Source organism: Plectropomus leopardus, chromosome 19 (genome assembly GCF_008729295.1).
Source record: "Plectropomus leopardus isolate mb chromosome 19, YSFRI_Pleo_2.0, whole genome shotgun sequence".
NCBI lineage: Eukaryota > Metazoa > Chordata > Actinopteri > Perciformes > Serranidae > Plectropomus > Plectropomus leopardus.
In genome coordinates this window covers 11,486,267-11,502,845 of record NC_056481.1, presented here as the reverse complement: position 1 = coordinate 11,502,845, position 16,579 = coordinate 11,486,267, and the positions used below count along the sequence as shown (strand labels likewise).

The window sequence follows — 16,579 nt, the reverse complement described above, 5'->3', positions numbered from 1 at the left end:
AACTAGCTTACTGGATGCTAACGTGCTGTTAACAATATATCATGTTAGCATGATTCTGTAAAACAAACAAAAACAAATGGGAAAGCTGCACACTAACATTTATTTAATCTACTCAGCCCTACGGTTTTTATGTTAGCATGCTAACATAATAAATGTTGACATGCTAAGTGTTTACTGTTAGCATGCTAATGGGATTTTTAGATGCCTACATCAGCATGTGCATTGGCTAATGTTTAGCAAATAATGTTTAGTCTGTTAATGTTTAACATGTTGATGTAACATGCTAATATTCAGAATAACCCGAAGAAGGCAATATTTGGTGAAACATTAATCATGTGTATTGCATATGAAAACATTAAGGTATGAGTTTGCAGATTTTTCCTTCTTCCATTAACTGAAATGTTAATATTAATATGTTATCAGGGAAGTACTTGAATTTGGCACTCAGAAATATAAGTACTGAAATAGCTTTAAAAAATTCTTGAAATTAGTACTTAAAATTAAGAGGAGAAGACAATAGTGAATTATTATATGAAACAATATTAAAACATTTTTGACTAGGAAGCCAAGAATGACAGTGCTTGCAGTTATTATCTAATGCTGTATGAGCTCAGCTGGTTGGTTAACACCAGTAGACCAAAAAAACTGCACCGAAGCATCATACGTGTTAGTTATTTTTCTGCTAACTGACAGTGTGATCGATGATTACGGAGGAAAAGTTTTCATTCTTGAGACTACAAAGTGTGTTTGAGTGCTTGATTGAGCCCATTTTATCTCCATACAGGTCCACTTCCGCAGAGTCAGCCATGTTTTATCAACAGTAGCCCAGATTGGACAAACTAAAGACTGGCTCTCGATGAGGCCTTTTGCAATTTCACGTTTTTGCATTGGCCACAGTAGTTTTCCTCAACATGTTTCAGTTGGGTGCAATCTTCAGTCTCACCACTAGATGCCACTTAATCTTACACACTAGACCTTTAACACTTAACATGCTAATATGATGTATTAGCATTCAGTCATCAATTGAATCAAATTTCATAACAGTCCCTTAGAAATATTTCAGTCAGAATCAGCAGACTGATCGGCATCACCATCCCGAGACAGCACGCAGCTGTATGGTTTAAAAAAAAAGAAAAAGTGTAATTTTCTCTTGATTACAGGATATGACACGTTTTTTTCTTTTTCCTCGTCAGCTGGAGATCCAGATCCAACAGCAGAGCCAGGAAATTCCTGTTGGGGTAAATGGCTCTCTTCTGGATCAGCTTCTGCAGAGCCTGTTTGAGCGGGAGGTGATGGTAGATCATAAGGTACGCTAACACCAAGGTCGATGACCGGCTCATTCCCATGATGCAGTGCACCAGAACTTTCCCTGAAGAACAGACAAGATGAAGGGAGAGAGGTGGGGGTGTGAAGGAAGGATTAGTGAGAGGCCTCAGTCTTATTAATATCATACATGACTGCCCGTCTCACGCTGTGGTCTTTCTTTCTGCCTGCTGTGAGCTAAAAATAGTGCCCACAATTCATCGCCTTTGTTCATTTAAGGTCCCTTTGCAGGCCGGGCCCGACTGTCTCTTTAATCCCAACTTGTCCTCTGCTTGATAGCTTCTTTGAAAGGAGCCATGGTCACATTATAGACTTAAATTCTGCAAGGTAAGACCCTTATTACTACTGCTGGCTGAAAAATACACTACCATTACAAGTTGTGTTACATTGTGGCGACAGGTGACATTGAAAAGGCGGCGTGATGGGAGAATTTGTGGGTTTATTAAGGAGTGAAATAAAGGATGTGATGTGCAGGACTTCAAAAAAAAAAAAAAAGGAACATATTTTTTAGCAATTATAACTTACAGTGCAGTAATGTGACAAGTCATGTGAAAAAGAAGAGGAGTCTTACCATCAGGTGACTTCAGAGCTTTGTGAATGAAATCAGCTGCAGGCTTGAAGTAAACATCCAGATCAAAGTGCGTCGAGTCATCTGCTGGAATGCCACAATACACAAAGCTGTTGCCATAAAAGCTTTGGTTCCCTATGCAGCCTTGCTTGGAGTGAGCAGCGTTTAATACATGAGTTATACCTAATTTCTGCAAGGCAGCCTTGTTTTGGGCTACTGCCCTAGCAACACAAAGAGACAGAAAGAAGTTCAAGACATATGTGAAGGCTATAAGCAACACAGCACAATGTATTTGCACCAGAGAAACACAATTATTTGTGAGAGTTAATTAAAACAAATAGTGAGCCAAGAGTGAAATAAATTGTATACTTACACATTTCCTATGTATATGTTTGGCCAGACTTCATCCACCTGGCTTAGATGTAGTTTACATGAATCCAAAACCTTCTGCAAATCCTTCACACTTAAATATTCCTTTTTCTTTCCTTTCAAGATTGACATTTTAAGTCCAAATCCCCACCTCTTGGATCGATTGCTGGTCCAAATGTTTGTTGTATCAAAGCCGTTCGCGTCAACTCCGGCTCAGGATGATGTGTACGAGCAGGTGTTTGTCTGCTGTCACTGGACAGTTACCCAATTTAGTACTTAACCTAGCGTGTAGTCTTACTCGTGCGGAGGGCAGAATAACAAACAGAGCAGCCCGAGCTCTGCTTTTCACACAGCGGTGGGACTCTAATTTAATAAGCCTCAAACAGAGATGAATCATCCCATAAAGCAGTGATAATTGGATGCAATTATGGACAGAAAATGTTTAAGTGCATTGCTTACACTGGATGACAGAGAGTCCAACGTAATGCAGCATTTATGGAGCCGAAATGCTGCAACAGCTTCGCGCAGCTAGTTTACCGCTCTGACATAAATATCTTGTGAAAGCAAATTGGCTGAAAAAAATTAAGCTTTGCCGCTGGCTGCACATGACATCAAACAGCCCTCACACCGCTGCAAGTGTCTCTTTTAGCTCTCCTATTATGTCGCGGGTCAATTTCACCCATTCCAGCTTTCAAATTGAAGAAAAACATAATTAACCTTCATGAAATGTAATGACCTCACTTCATTCGGTGTCATGAATGTGTACGCAAAATGCAGGCGCAGTGAGGTGTTGTGAAAAGTCAGTACTGATGTTGTACACAACATCAGTCAATAAATGTCTCCGGGTCATTTTAAACCTGGAGACAGTTATTGATCGATTATTTAAAGTGCAGCTTCTGCTTATTGATGCATCTGCAGTGGTGTGTGTGTGTGTGGTAGGACCAAATCCCACATGATTCATGCATAAAAATAAAATCCATATCTGTGTGATTCTGGTGCGATCCAGATGCAGCTGTAGTTGTGAAGAGAAACTTATCCAAGTATGGATCAGAAATATTAATGATAGATATATTCACTGAATTCCAGATCTCTGAATTCTTGCCACATCGGTCACATTGAAAGCTGAGGCATATTGTCATTTTTTTTTTTAGTATTTGACTCACCAATATAAAATTGACTAAAATCTAATCAACCACTTTACAGAAGTTGAGAGGACATTAAAACTGACAATACATGTGTTAAATTCAGGGAAAAAAATCAAACTTAAAGATGTATTGTGCATCGTTCTGCTCAGTATGCAGGCGCAGCGTTATAACGAAGATCAACTGAGATTTTGGCAGTTAAAACATTGAAATTTCACTTGTACAGAAGATCAGTTATCATATTTTTGGCCAAATACCTCGATATCAACATTGTGACAATAGTCGCTGACTATCAGTGCTTTCGCAAAAATATTTACATTATTAGGTTTTTGACAAATAATCATCAGTAATGTGTGTATAATCACCAGATTACAGGAAATCTAGGAGATGGTAAACAGCAAACTGGATATCGTTTTAGTGGACGAGAGCAAAATAAGTTGACACAAGAGGAGAAAACCAGCAGCAGTAATGTTAAAATATTTAAATTTTCAGCTTTTGACGGGATTTAAAACCGAATGTTTTAAGGCAAAAACACGGGCGATCTGGACATTACTAAGAAACTTAACATAAAATAAGAAACAAAACTGCCGTATTTAATATAATTTATTCCATTCTTTGTCAACATTACGGCATCACCATCACAACATATCGTCATGCATGTTTCGTTACATCGTCCTGCCACGCCGTCGCTCTGTTAATGTCTTTCCTCTGCTGTCCAGGAGGTGCTGTCTCTCTGCTGTAAACGGTCTCCCTGATTCTGTGTGCAGCATAAGCAGTTAAAAGCACATAATAAAACAGCTATAAGAGTCTGGTACCCTCGGGAAATGACATCACGTTACTGTAATTCAGCCTTTAAAACCAGGAAAAGACAACACCTGTGGTATTACAATACCCAACATCTCAGACGAAATCTCGTCTGAAATCACGATATCAATGTAATATTGATATATTGCACATTGACTGCAGACCACACTGATTACTGAGTTTTCATGATCTAACAAACTTCATTATAATTTTAAAAATCCAGAGTTCGTGAGTACAAATTCTACCAGTACAACTCAACACATCCAAGAGATTTTCGAGACAGCAGCAAAAGAATTACAATTATTTATAAGTTATATAAAAATACAAAATGTGTTTTTTCAAATGAAGTTCTCGTGACTTTTTTTGGGTGTAAATGCTGTTTCAAAGCGTCATTGAAAACTTTTATCAAATATTCCTGAAAGACATCACGTTTTCAATGTAGTAAATTCACGTATTTGTCAACTCTTCATCTTAAATGATACTAGATTAGACACTTTATCAAATCCTTGCAGCGTGAAGCTTTAACTGTTAATACTCATGTACAAATTCACAGAAGCAAAACTGCCCTGTTTTTTTCTGAATAGTGAGATTTATTATTTTAAAATTATGGATAAAACAATTGCTTTTATTACATTTGCTAACAAACTGATGCTTTGTATGAGGAGGTAAATGTTGACAATTACGTTGATCATCACTTTAAAATGCACTTAAACTCTGCTCAGAACTAAAAAAAATACTGTTATAAACAATCTATTGATTGTTTATGTTGTTTTAAAGTGAATATGCAACACAACATATTTTTTTCAACATAACACAAAAGTTAAATGGATTCAGTCTGCGTTAAACACAGCGGCAGGGTCAATAGATTCAGTACTACTCTTAAATTAACTGATTAAAGCCTAAGTACAGTATCTCTGGCAGATGTTGAATTGTTCATTTATATTGACAAAAAATGGCATTTGAGGTTCTGCAATCTAAAAAGTCAGTTTGTTTTCGAGGTTGTTTGGGTCACTCATGATGTCTTGCGCAGTTTCATGTCCAACGCACGAAGCTGTTTGAGGAATCCTCTGTTTGGGAAAATCCATCTGTGCTCTTTGACCTTATTGATGGCCTCGAGCAGGGTGTAACGGTGCTGGATCATTAGATAGGCCAGGACAAGAGAGGCAGACCTGCTCACTCCAACTGCACAGTGGACAAAAACCCGAGCTGGTGAAGAAAAACAAAAGATTACTGGGATTTTATTGTGGAGTGACTTGCAGAGACGAAGTGAGTGACAGTAAAGCAGCACGATGTGTATTTACCACCAGCTGTATCGAGTGCACTTTGAATGTACTCAGCAGAGGGAAAGAAATAGCGAGAGAGGTCAAAGGACGGTGAGTCATCTGCAGGCACTCCATAATAATCCACAGTGGAGCCGTAGAAGTCATGACTCCCCTGACAGTGCATCCTCCCATGAGCTGCGTTCACAACATGAGTGATTCCCAGCTTCCACAGACTGTAGCGATCATTGGCCACCGACCTGCGGACAAGGGAAAAAAAGGGATAAAAACTGCAAAGACTAAGAGTTACTTGTATGTTATAAGCTGCCAAGAGCAAAAACTTACATGTCACCAATGAACAGGTTGGGCCAAACTTCATCCACATGATTACCAAACCTTTTCCCTCCATACAAAACCTTCACCAAGTCTTTTACTGACGGAGTGGCAGGTGAAATATCGCTCATTGTTGACTTTCTATTTGCCTGCTGCTCTTAAACTACCAGTTTGTGTGATTTCTTCTTCCATTTATTTTCTGTTGAGGCTTTACTACAGCCATGTTGGTACTGACAAGGACAGGTGTCCTTGGTCTAAAATTAAATTAGAGAGTCTTAATCTAAATGTCGGTCATTGTTGGTTATTGTGGTATTTTGTAGCTTTTAATTGCATAAATGTTTTCTTTCTTTCTTTTAGTAATATGCCTTCAACATCCTATTTAGCCATTTGGTAAAGCACATTTTGAGTCACTATATCTTAATCAAACAGACATAAGGGCTCTGTTTGGTGGGATTTTCAAAGGTTGGCGTGTTTATTCGACTTTTTATAGTTTCAGCTGTCTAACTGAACAGATTTATGTAACTATATAAAAATAAAAATATATTAAGGGTCATATCTTTTTTTTTTTTTTTTTTTTTTTTTAAAAAAAAGCATGCTCCACCAAACAGTTGATATGGCCTTTTATGGCAGAAGTAAGAAAGCTAAGCTAATGAAATTAAAACTGACTATTTTCTCAGATATAAATGAACTTTCATTGTTGAGAAATGAAACATTTATTGTTTTCTTTTATATATACTGTGAAAAAGAAAAAAAAATTTCTGTCTGAAACCATAATTTACCAAATAGTTGAGTTAACCTATTGTGGTAAAAGTAATGATGCTCTAGAAGGATTTAACCCTTCAAAACCTGGATCATCATCAGTTCTTTTGTGCTGCGTTTTGACCTTTCACAAGCTTTCGAACCTTTAAAATCTGAGAAGGTTTGATTTCTTTCAAAAACAGGCAATCAGCAAATTGGCATAAAATGTACTGGAAATTGTAATAAATGATTATATTATATATAATTCATTTATTTATTTTTTATTTTGTTACTCTTTAAGAATTCCTTCTGGCAATGTTTATCAATTGTAAGTATTATTATCTTATTCAGAAATATATTTATTTTTATTAATGTGTGTTTTATATTTGTCTTTATTGTTATAGTCCTTATTGCTGTCTACACATTCTCTCTTATTTTTACAGTTATCAGTTGTTTTTCTTACTACATCATCTTACCTGTGTTGTTGTTGTTGTTGTTGTTATTATTTAAAATTTTTATTATCATAATAATTAATAATAATAATTGTTGTTGCCAGAGATGATATTCTTGTTGTTAGTTTGTTGTTTATTCAAAACATTTGTGTTTTTCATATACAATTGTAAGTCTCTTATATGTTAATTCAAAAGCTGAAAAATAGTTATATTTTGTTTTTTAAAAAAGCTAAATATATATATGGAGAGAGAGAGGGAGTAAGAAAATCAATAAAAAAAATTAGATTTAAAAAGCCTAGAGGAAAATGCCCAGAAGTTATATTTAAAATGATACAATTACATATTTAAAATTAGGCTAGAGAAAAAAAAGATATTTAACATTATTTTTATATTTATTATTTTTCTTTTAATTTGGCACATTTTTCAGGTTATTTACTGTTCCTGATACTTTTGTGCTAATTGTCTTTTTTTTTTATTTTTTTTATTTACAATATCTTGCTAATATTTGGGTTATTTTCCGTTGCTCATTGCCTCCTTTTCATGTTTGAGAAAGAAATCAAATCAATTTGCTCAGGTTTCTCTAAAGGGATAAAGACGCTGCAGTAACCTCTTGTCACCGGTGGGTGTCGCTGTTGGCCCGCTGGAGTCAGGCCTACGCTAAGCAGATTTTACATGCGCAGCTACTCTGGTCATTACCGCCTTGTGTTGTCAACATAATGCTAACCAGCGCGAAGTCAGGGCGAAATGATTTCCACCAACCCCGTGTTATTGCAACAAGCGCTAATACGACTTCTCCAGATCCTCGTGAGATGCCGTTTAGCTAGCTAGCTGAATAAATACGTTTCCGTGTCGTCTTCTGTCACATCTCAGTCCGGGTGAGTGAGCGTGAAGCACACGCACCGATCAAGCTAGCAGCTAATAGCTTGCTACGTTAGCCACAGCTGAATTAGCCTGCTTGGGAAGAGTTGTTGTGATAAATGAGAGGATGCTGTCGCTTGATTTCATGTCTAACTCGGGCATATTTGTGCTTAAATACACAGTCAAAAACCAGGTTGGTTAGTTATTTAACAGTATACTGCTAGGAGTTAGTGGTATTAGCCTCTGGCCCCACCTTATAGATAGCTAGTGATGTGGGTCAGTGCAGGTGGGTGGTTTTTACTGGGCAAAGTTACTGACCTTCTGTACACATAAAGCTGCTCTGCACACAATATAAGCCACAGTGCTTTCATATCATGTAATCCATCTACAGGCAAAGATGCTAGCATGGTATGAACACCTTGGCAATCCTGGTAACACACTTTAAAGATATGGTTTGCTGCCACTTACTATTTAAACAAGGATTACTCAGTTTGGTGTGGAGGATAGTGGTTGGACATAATAGTCAAAAAAAAAAAAATAAGTGAAAGGTATACTTGAGTAAAAGTACAGATTTCTTACCAGAAAATGACTGGTAGAAGTTGAAGTCATCAGTTTGAATATTACCTGAGTAAAATCTTCAATTATTTGATATTTACTTTTCTTAAGTATCAAAAGTAAGTTTCTGAAATTAAATGTATCAGCTCTAAAACATTTTTTTGTGTGTGTCAGCATATGATAGATAATTTGCGAGGCAAATAAAGGTAATCTTTTATGTTACAATTACCATTTAGGCAAAATGTTTGCTTTAATTTAGTTAATAAGAAAAGCGGTCTTAAACCTATCCCAGGGGCATAAAAAAAGTCTTAAAAACTCTTTAATTTACCATGCCCTTAGCTGCAGGGATGCTGTTAACCCTTTGAAACCTGAGCAAAGGGGCTTGATTTCTTTCAAAAACAAGGGAGGAATGCAATGAGCGATTTACCATGAAGAAGCAAGAAATTTTCAAAAAACAAACAAAATAATACATATGCACAAGCAAGAAAAGAAAAGAAAAACAAACAAGCAAGGTATATGTATGTGTATACACATTTTTTCTGTATAAAAATTTAAACTTTAAACAAATAGTTCGCTCATCCCTCCCTACCGTCCTTCCCTTTTTTGTTTTTAGTAACTAAAATGCTCAGAGTACATGTAATGGAGTAAAAGTGTACATTTTACTTAGAAAATGTACTAAAGTAAAAGTTGAAAGAAATATTAAAGTACAAATACTCCCAAAAGTACTGTAACAAAGTATTAGTGCTTACATTACAGTACTGCTAACAAATTACTCTCCATGACTATGTCAAAAGCTACTGTCTCGCCTGGGAAGGATGTCTGCTCCTTCACCCACATTTCTAGGGTGTGTGTCTGTGCAAACCTAGCAAAGTCTTGCCTCATATGTTTGCTCAGGCTGTGGCTGCTCAGTTTGCTTGTGTAGCTCAGGGATTGTCTTAAACTTGTTTATCACTTCTAATTTTCTCTCACAGTGAAGCTATTTTCTGTCTACGTGGCAGTATTTCATGGTTTGTTGAGAATTAGTATTGCTGATTCAGAGAAAATAAAGAACACTTACTTCTCCTTAATATTCCTTTATTTCGTGGATAGGAAGTTATTCTGACAGTGAAGGAGAGCTCACTGGTTTATGTTGAAATTTTGTACTTTTTTCTAGCCATCAGAGTGAGGAGGAAATGACCCAGCTGAGCGTCCGCCGCTGGACGCCCAAACACGTCGCCAAGTGGCTGAGGGAAGAGGGCTTTTGTGACTATGTGGACCTGCTGTGCAACAAGCACCGGCTGGACGGCACCAGCCTGCTCGCCCTCAGCGAGTACGACCTCCGCTCGCCTCCTCTGGAGCTCAAGGTGCTGGGGGACATCAAGCGGCTGATGGTGTCCATCCGCAAACTACAGAAACAGAACATTGATGTGTTGGAGGAGCTGGGTCTTCCCTTCGATGGCCACTCTCCGACAGGCTCCGGAGGCAGTTTGGACTGGCTGTGCAATGGAGACCCAGGCAGAGACTGTGACAGCACTGACACGGCGCCAGTTGGAGAGGAGTATCACCAGTACACTAATGGGAAGTACAAGCAGCAGACGAGGCGCCTGGATCCGGAGTACTGGAAGACGGCTCTTAGCGCCATCTATGTGGTGTTTGTGTTCGGGTTCACGTCATTTGTCATGGTCATAGTGCACGAGAGGGTGCCTGACATGCGCACATACCCTCCACTGCCAGATATTTTCCTAGACAGGTGGGTGTGTGTCCACAAAGACATTTTTTAAGTCTTATTTTTATAACCTGGGGAACTACATAACCAAAAAAAAAAAGCCATTAGTCAGCTGTAAAATGCCAAAGATAGTCATTATTTTTCAGCTGTCAGAATATCACACCAGATGGTCGGACAGTATAATTGCCCTACTTCCTTGTAGCGTGTTTCTATTATTGTCCTCACATATTCCTGACGGGCTAGCTTTGGTTCAAAGAGACCTTTGAGTGCTTTTTTTTTTCTTAAGTGACCTACTTTGAAGCGTGAACTGTTGTTTATGACCAGCTTTGAGCTTTGAATGGAATTTCTTTTTATGTTTATTAGGGGAGGTGATTTCGGGGAAACACCGATGTGTATTTGGCTTGATAACACATGGGGACGTACCATTTAGCGGATTTAGGGTCCATATTTTTGATATAAAATCGGTCATGGTGTTAGAAACTTTGAACACAGGAATAAGTTTATCATATTTATGATGATGTGTCAAGGGTCTTTTTAGGGCTGAGACTACTCAGTTCAACTCGGCTCAGCTTTATATTGCACCTCGCATGCAAAAATGCCGCCCAAAGTGCTTCTCGAAACAAAACTAACAACGCAGACAAAAAAAAGAATAAAATAAACAACCATAAATAAAGTTTTGCAAGACTAGAAAATTGCAATTATAAAATATTAAAACCCACTAAATAAAAGTCTATAGAATATAATAAACTCCAGGGATAAAATAAAGTGAAAATCTATTATTAAAACTAAAGCTGTAGCATATTTCCAAATTAAAAGCCAGATTTAAAAAAAAAGGTCTTTAATGTGAAAATAAGTCATTTTTTTTCTATCAATACTTTAAAAAGTAAAAAAAATGTTTTTTTTCCCCAAATAATTGTCAAAAAAACAAAACAAATGTAATGACATGAAGCAGATAAAAGCAGAAAATCCTCACATTTTAGAGATATGACCAAAGTTTTTGTATTGATAAATGACTTGAATCAATAAATGGAGGCTAATAGTTGCCAATATATACATATATATATATTTTGCGAAACAACTAATAAGCGACACTTCTCTCCCTCTTTTCGACAGCGTGCCTAGAATACCTTGGGCCTTTGCGATGGCTGAAGCATGTGGAGTGATCCTCTGTAATGTCTGGTTGCTGGTTCTGCTGCTCCATAAACACAGGTAACGTCCTGACAGTCTTTCACATCACTACATCGTGATCACTGTTGGGATTGTGCCGTTTGACACCTACAGCTTGTCCCTTATATCAACGCCGCGGAAGATCTGGGTTAACCGTCTCCTTTGACTTTCAGGTCTATCCTTTTACGGCGCATGTGCAGCCTCATGGGGACGGTGTTCATGCTGCGCTGCATCACCATGTTTGTCACCTCCCTGTCTGTGCCGGGACAGCACCTGCAATGCTCAGGAAAGGTAACACAAAATGAGTTTTCTGAGTATCTTAAACGCTCCATCTGTGACGCTTTGAAACAGCACAGTGCTGATGGTTTCACTTCTTTTGTCCATCTAGATGTACGGTGACATGTGGGCCAAACTGAAGAGAGCCGTGGCCATCTGGAGCGGTTTTGGGATGACCCTGACAGGAGTGCATACATGTGGTGACTACATGTTCAGCGGCCACACGGTGGTCATTACCTTGCTCAACTTCTTTGTCACAGAGTGTGAGTATCTTTTATGTCTTAGGTTGTTTTTGTAAATTTGTGTCACATGCAGTAAAGAAGAGAACTACATAAAGTAATCCTTCACCCCTCAAATGACCATTCGTTCATCACTTACTCACCCTGCGTTATGTAAACTTCATAAAAAAAAAACAAAATTCTTGATGAATTGAAGTCATGGGTCTATGTTTAACAACAATCTGTTTACAAATTCTCACAAAACTCATACATTATAAGGGAAATCTCATTTATCCAATGGTATGCTCCCCTTTTTTTTTTTTGAAATTACAGGGAAGTCAACTAAAACTAACCTGTCTTCAAAGCCAGACTCCATTGAGAAAATGGCAATAAAACTTGCTAATTTGCTCCTTTAAAGTTGATTATGTGATGCTCAAGGCTTTTTTTTTAAGCTTTTCGGGGGATGTTTGTCTGCTCGTGATCAGTGTTTTCCTACCATCTAAAAAAGTTTTTCAACAACAATTTCGGTTATTATTCGGCATCATCATTTCTATTGAAGGTCTAAATGTAATTTTCAGCCTGTAATTTTAATGCGCAATGTGCAGTTTTATATCCTGTTAAATATATATCTCAAAATACTAAAATAGTCTTTTGTGTTAAACACAAGAAACTCAAACATGATTTTGTACTACGAATAATCAGTTTTTACTTTGTGTTGAGACTTACAAACATCTCCATTTAATATTGTTATCGTAGTTGCAGCATTCATTCATGGAAATCATGATAAATAATGAGCCGTAATTAAAATCTGTGAGATCAGAGGGTTAAAGTAAATCATGAGGAAGACGCATGAAGATAGAGAAACAAAGTGGCCATATTAGTCAACATTGTCCCTTTGTTGCCATCTAGTGTCCTTCACTGGTATTACCACTGAAATAAAAACTAGTCCTCACTCTGAAACGGGCAGAAATAATCTGTCACCGAAGGATATGATTAGATTCCTAATAAAATATAATCTTTGTATGTATCGTAAACTTTTCTTTCTATTCATTTCACAAACAGACACCCCAAGAAGCTGGAACTTCATTCACACGTTGTCCTGGGTCCTGAATCTCTTCGGCATCTTCTTCATCTTGGCTGCGCACGAACACTACTCCATCGACGTCTTCATAGCGTTCTACATCACTACCAGACTCTTCCTGTACTACCACACTCTAGCCAACACCCGGGCCTACCAGCAGAGTCGACGAGCTCGCATCTGGTTCCCCATGTTCTCCTTCTTTGAGTGCAATGTCAACGGGCCCGTCCCCAACGAGTACTGCTGGCCCTTCTTGAGACCTGCAGTAATGAGGAGGCTTATTGGATAATCAACAGCAGCGGCGGCGGTACTGTCAGACACTTCTTAGCCTGTGCTGTTTAGTCTGCTTTGTCAAGTTGCCAACCGAGGCGGTGTGCGATATCTTCATCAACAAAAACAGCTGTTGTGATCCTGTTAGCACTGAGGCCTGATGGGATAGACGGAGCCATAACTTCTTATATACCGGGACTTATCTTCAAACCTGCCTCCCCTGTCACCACTTTTAGGCGGATTAAACAAAATCCACAAAACCTCACAGTTTCTTAAAAGCCCCATCAACAGTGTTAGCTTGGTTTTGCAAAGCGAACACAGTGGAGATATGTCTCATTTATTCAGTTGCTTATTTTTCCTCTAAAGGGAAGTCATTTCATGTAGCATGAACTGCTTTTATCAGCACCTCCCAACCTAAAGGGATGGCTCAATTTTTTTGAAGTTGGGTTGTATAAGGTACTTATCTACAGTCAGTATGTTACCTAAAGGAGATGACAGTCTGCACATTAGCAGTTTAGAAAATCAGGCAGGAGTAACAGTACAGAAGCTTAGCGATGCACTGCTGTGGGAGAGGGCTGCGGAAAAATGTAACCTAAAAAAAGCCAACATGCAAAGATTAGTTAAAGTGTACGCTATATTCTGAATATTTTCTAGGGCTGTTCTTGACTCTGAATTATGTCAGTGAAATTAGATTTTGACGTTATGTACAAATATTTGATGATTTTGTTTTTCCATGTAAGTTATAAAGTTTAATCAGGGCTCAGCAGGACGTTCAGTGTGGCAGCGGTTTCTGACTGATTCGAATCTCTGACTTTTATCGCTGTAACTTGCCGTCAGCCCTTTCCAGCAGGGAACTAAAGCTGTTTGATCGAACTCTTAAAACCCACCAGACAAAAATAATAATTTTACCATGCAGAACGCAGGAGTTGCTGGGCCACCTCTGCCTCGATTGGTTATTTATTTTGTGTTATTTGGTGACTTTAGTGTTTTATTTCAGCCTCACCAAAGTCACACGAAAACGCAAACTAACGAACTGACCAGCAACTCCTGTGTTCTGCAAGGTATAATTACTGTTTTTGTTGAAGGTGTCTGGAGACTTTGAAGAGAGCGAATTAATGGCTTTAGTTCCTCGTTGTAATGGGCTGATGGGAAGGTAAAGTCGTGGAAATATTCTAAATATCGCGTACACTTAAAACCACAATATGTAGCAATTCAGTTCTGTGCGCTTCGGCGCCAACAGAAGGTCCTTTCTTTTATTTCTTGCAGTTCTTTCTTTACGTTTAACTGGAGTGCTCTGTGAGAATTAGATGCCATTCTCTCTGTTAAAAGTCGGTGTACTATCAGATCAACTTTGAGACTGCTATTTTAAGGCAGAAAAGCTATATAATATTGCTATAAGCTAATATTGATTTTTGGAGGTGGCCAAAATATGTTTTGCTGCGGCCCCCATCCATAGCAATGCATTGCTTATCTTCAGTGGCGATACTGCTGCCTGCTTCTCCAAACTGGGGGTGCGCTGACCGCCGTCTACTGTATAAATACTTTATACAACCCTACTTCAAAAACCTTTTTCTTTTGAAAATATTTAGTTGGCACATGATAAAAAGAAACCACATTAAAAAAATCTCAGGCAGCAGTGTAACTAACCCTTCACAGCAGTTAACCATTTTCTGTGCAATTTAAATACATGATCATTTTAAAGATTACTGACTGAAAGTTTTGTCTTACCTCCCACTTTGTAATTTATCAAAGCTCTACGGACCACTGTTAAAGCAATATGTAAAGATCTATGCTACATTTGCTTTTTTTCTTGTACAGCAAAATGTATTGAGAAACAGATGTCACTTTTTTGCCATTGAGAGTCTTTTCATTCCTTGAAATTATGTTTTGACGATGTTACTAAATATTAACAGATTAATTCATGGCTCTTGAAAAGATGTATGATAATGTCATTATCAGCCAAAAACAAGGAATCAAAGATTTATTTCCAGCTGTCTTAAATATAATTCCAGTTGCCAATTACCTTGAGTGTTATGATAGTTTTCTCTGTGTAGAAATGTCCCAAATCTTTCATGTTTACTGTTGGATAGTTGTATAATGTCTTTTTTGAAATAATCATACAGTGTAAATGATAATAATCCTTTGACATTAACCTGTAGTAATAGTTCTTCAAAAATATCCTCAAATTTGTATGTATTTGTTTATATTAATTTATTTCATTTTGTAACAGTCAATAGGTATTTTTATATTTCATATACAATGTTACGGCAACATGCACATGGAGAAATATGTTTACAGTTGCTCTGAACTATTTATTTGAAACACAATGTGCTTTTTAAGTGTAATGTTGATTTCAGATTGGCCTCTACGTTTCATCGAGTGAAATTGTTTTAAGAGAGATGTTGTAATTGATGTGGCCGTTACAGCATGTTGGAGACGTTTGTTTTTCTAAATGGAGTTGACAGTCGACGACACATCCGTTCATCGAGGAGTGATGCTGTTGTGTTCATTTGCTCATGCGAAGCCACGTTACTTGTTTCATGTCTCGTTCAGTCATTTCCATTATTAAAGAGCTGAAATCAAAGACCAGTTTGTTATCTTTATTTCCCACTCAATGCACAATCGCATAATTAATGTGCATTATAAAAAGACATACTATATAAAGTCTTCAGCATCAGAAACTGTTAGTTGATAACATTTTTGAAAGCTTATGTTTACTGCAAATTTTATCCAATAACCAGCTTTGGAACATGAGTTGTGTATTTTGTTGATTTTGGCCAGAAAAGGACACGATATGTATTTTGTTATCATATGTGCTTTTTGAAAACACACAAATAATACTAATAACATAAGATGACCATTTTATAAGGTGAAAGACTGAACTACAAAATTTTTAGTGTGTTTTACGAGCAGTAAGATACATACTCAGCCTCCTTTTTTGTGCTGTCACTCATGATTCTGTGTCTCCCACAGAAGATTAAAGCAAAAAATCTGAAACTGAAACAATACAATCGAATTGAATAAAAAAACCCAAATTGTAAAAAAAAAAGAGATCTAAAAATGAATATGAAACCGTAAAAAAATAAGGTGTGAATAAAACCTGCAACTAAAAAAACATAAGACCTAAACATCAAGATATATTTTGTGTATATATTGTAGATTGTAGATATATTTATATATGTTTTTAAGTGAAAAATGAAAAAAGATTATTCATTTAATGATATCATAATCATATTAACATGAAAAAAAATTTTTCAGTTTATTTTTTATTAAGAATAACTGTGGACTGCTGACCCCATGACTAACTCAGGGTAAATTTAAAAGTAACTTTATAATATACAAATTATTTATTATTTATTACAATTAAGCTATTTCTAAATTATGAAATTAAAAAAAACTTTATATATAATTCTTTTTTTCCCTTTTGCTCAGTATTAACGTATGGGTTACCATGGTGATTTAGA

At 37.1% G+C, this 16,579-nt stretch overlaps 3 protein-coding genes across 3 annotated transcripts; 1 reads left to right on the top strand and 2 right to left on the bottom strand.

Moving 5' to 3' along the window:
• Positions 1 to 86: 86 nt before the first annotated feature.
• Positions 87 to 2,469, bottom strand: LOC121958705 (dual specificity protein phosphatase 13-like). The gene is made up of 3 exons (XM_042507801.1): positions 2,265 to 2,469; positions 1,895 to 2,112; positions 87 to 1,369 (listed from the first exon to the last, which is right to left on the bottom strand). The coding sequence occupies exons 1-3, from the start codon at positions 2,390 to 2,392 to the stop codon at positions 1,155 to 1,157; spliced, it is 561 nt and encodes a 186-aa protein (XP_042363735.1). The 5' UTR covers positions 2,393 to 2,469; the 3' UTR covers positions 87 to 1,154.
• Positions 1,278 to 15,699, top strand: LOC121958706 (sphingomyelin synthase-related protein 1-like). Its single transcript, XM_042507804.1, is given in 8 exon segments — positions 1,278 to 1,307; positions 1,543 to 1,578; positions 1,580 to 1,650; positions 9,555 to 10,130; positions 11,220 to 11,315; positions 11,447 to 11,564; positions 11,662 to 11,812; positions 12,830 to 15,699. Coding segments are annotated over 8 exon segments (1,368 nt in total). The 5' UTR covers positions 1,278 to 1,292; the 3' UTR covers positions 13,135 to 15,699.
• Positions 5,064 to 6,100, bottom strand: LOC121958704 (dual specificity protein phosphatase 13-like). Its single transcript, XM_042507800.1, is given in 4 exon segments — positions 5,064 to 5,412; positions 5,508 to 5,725; positions 5,811 to 5,991; positions 5,994 to 6,100. Coding segments are annotated over 4 exon segments (621 nt in total). The 5' UTR covers positions 6,022 to 6,100; the 3' UTR covers positions 5,064 to 5,218.
• Positions 15,700 to 16,579: the final 880 nt, after the last annotated feature.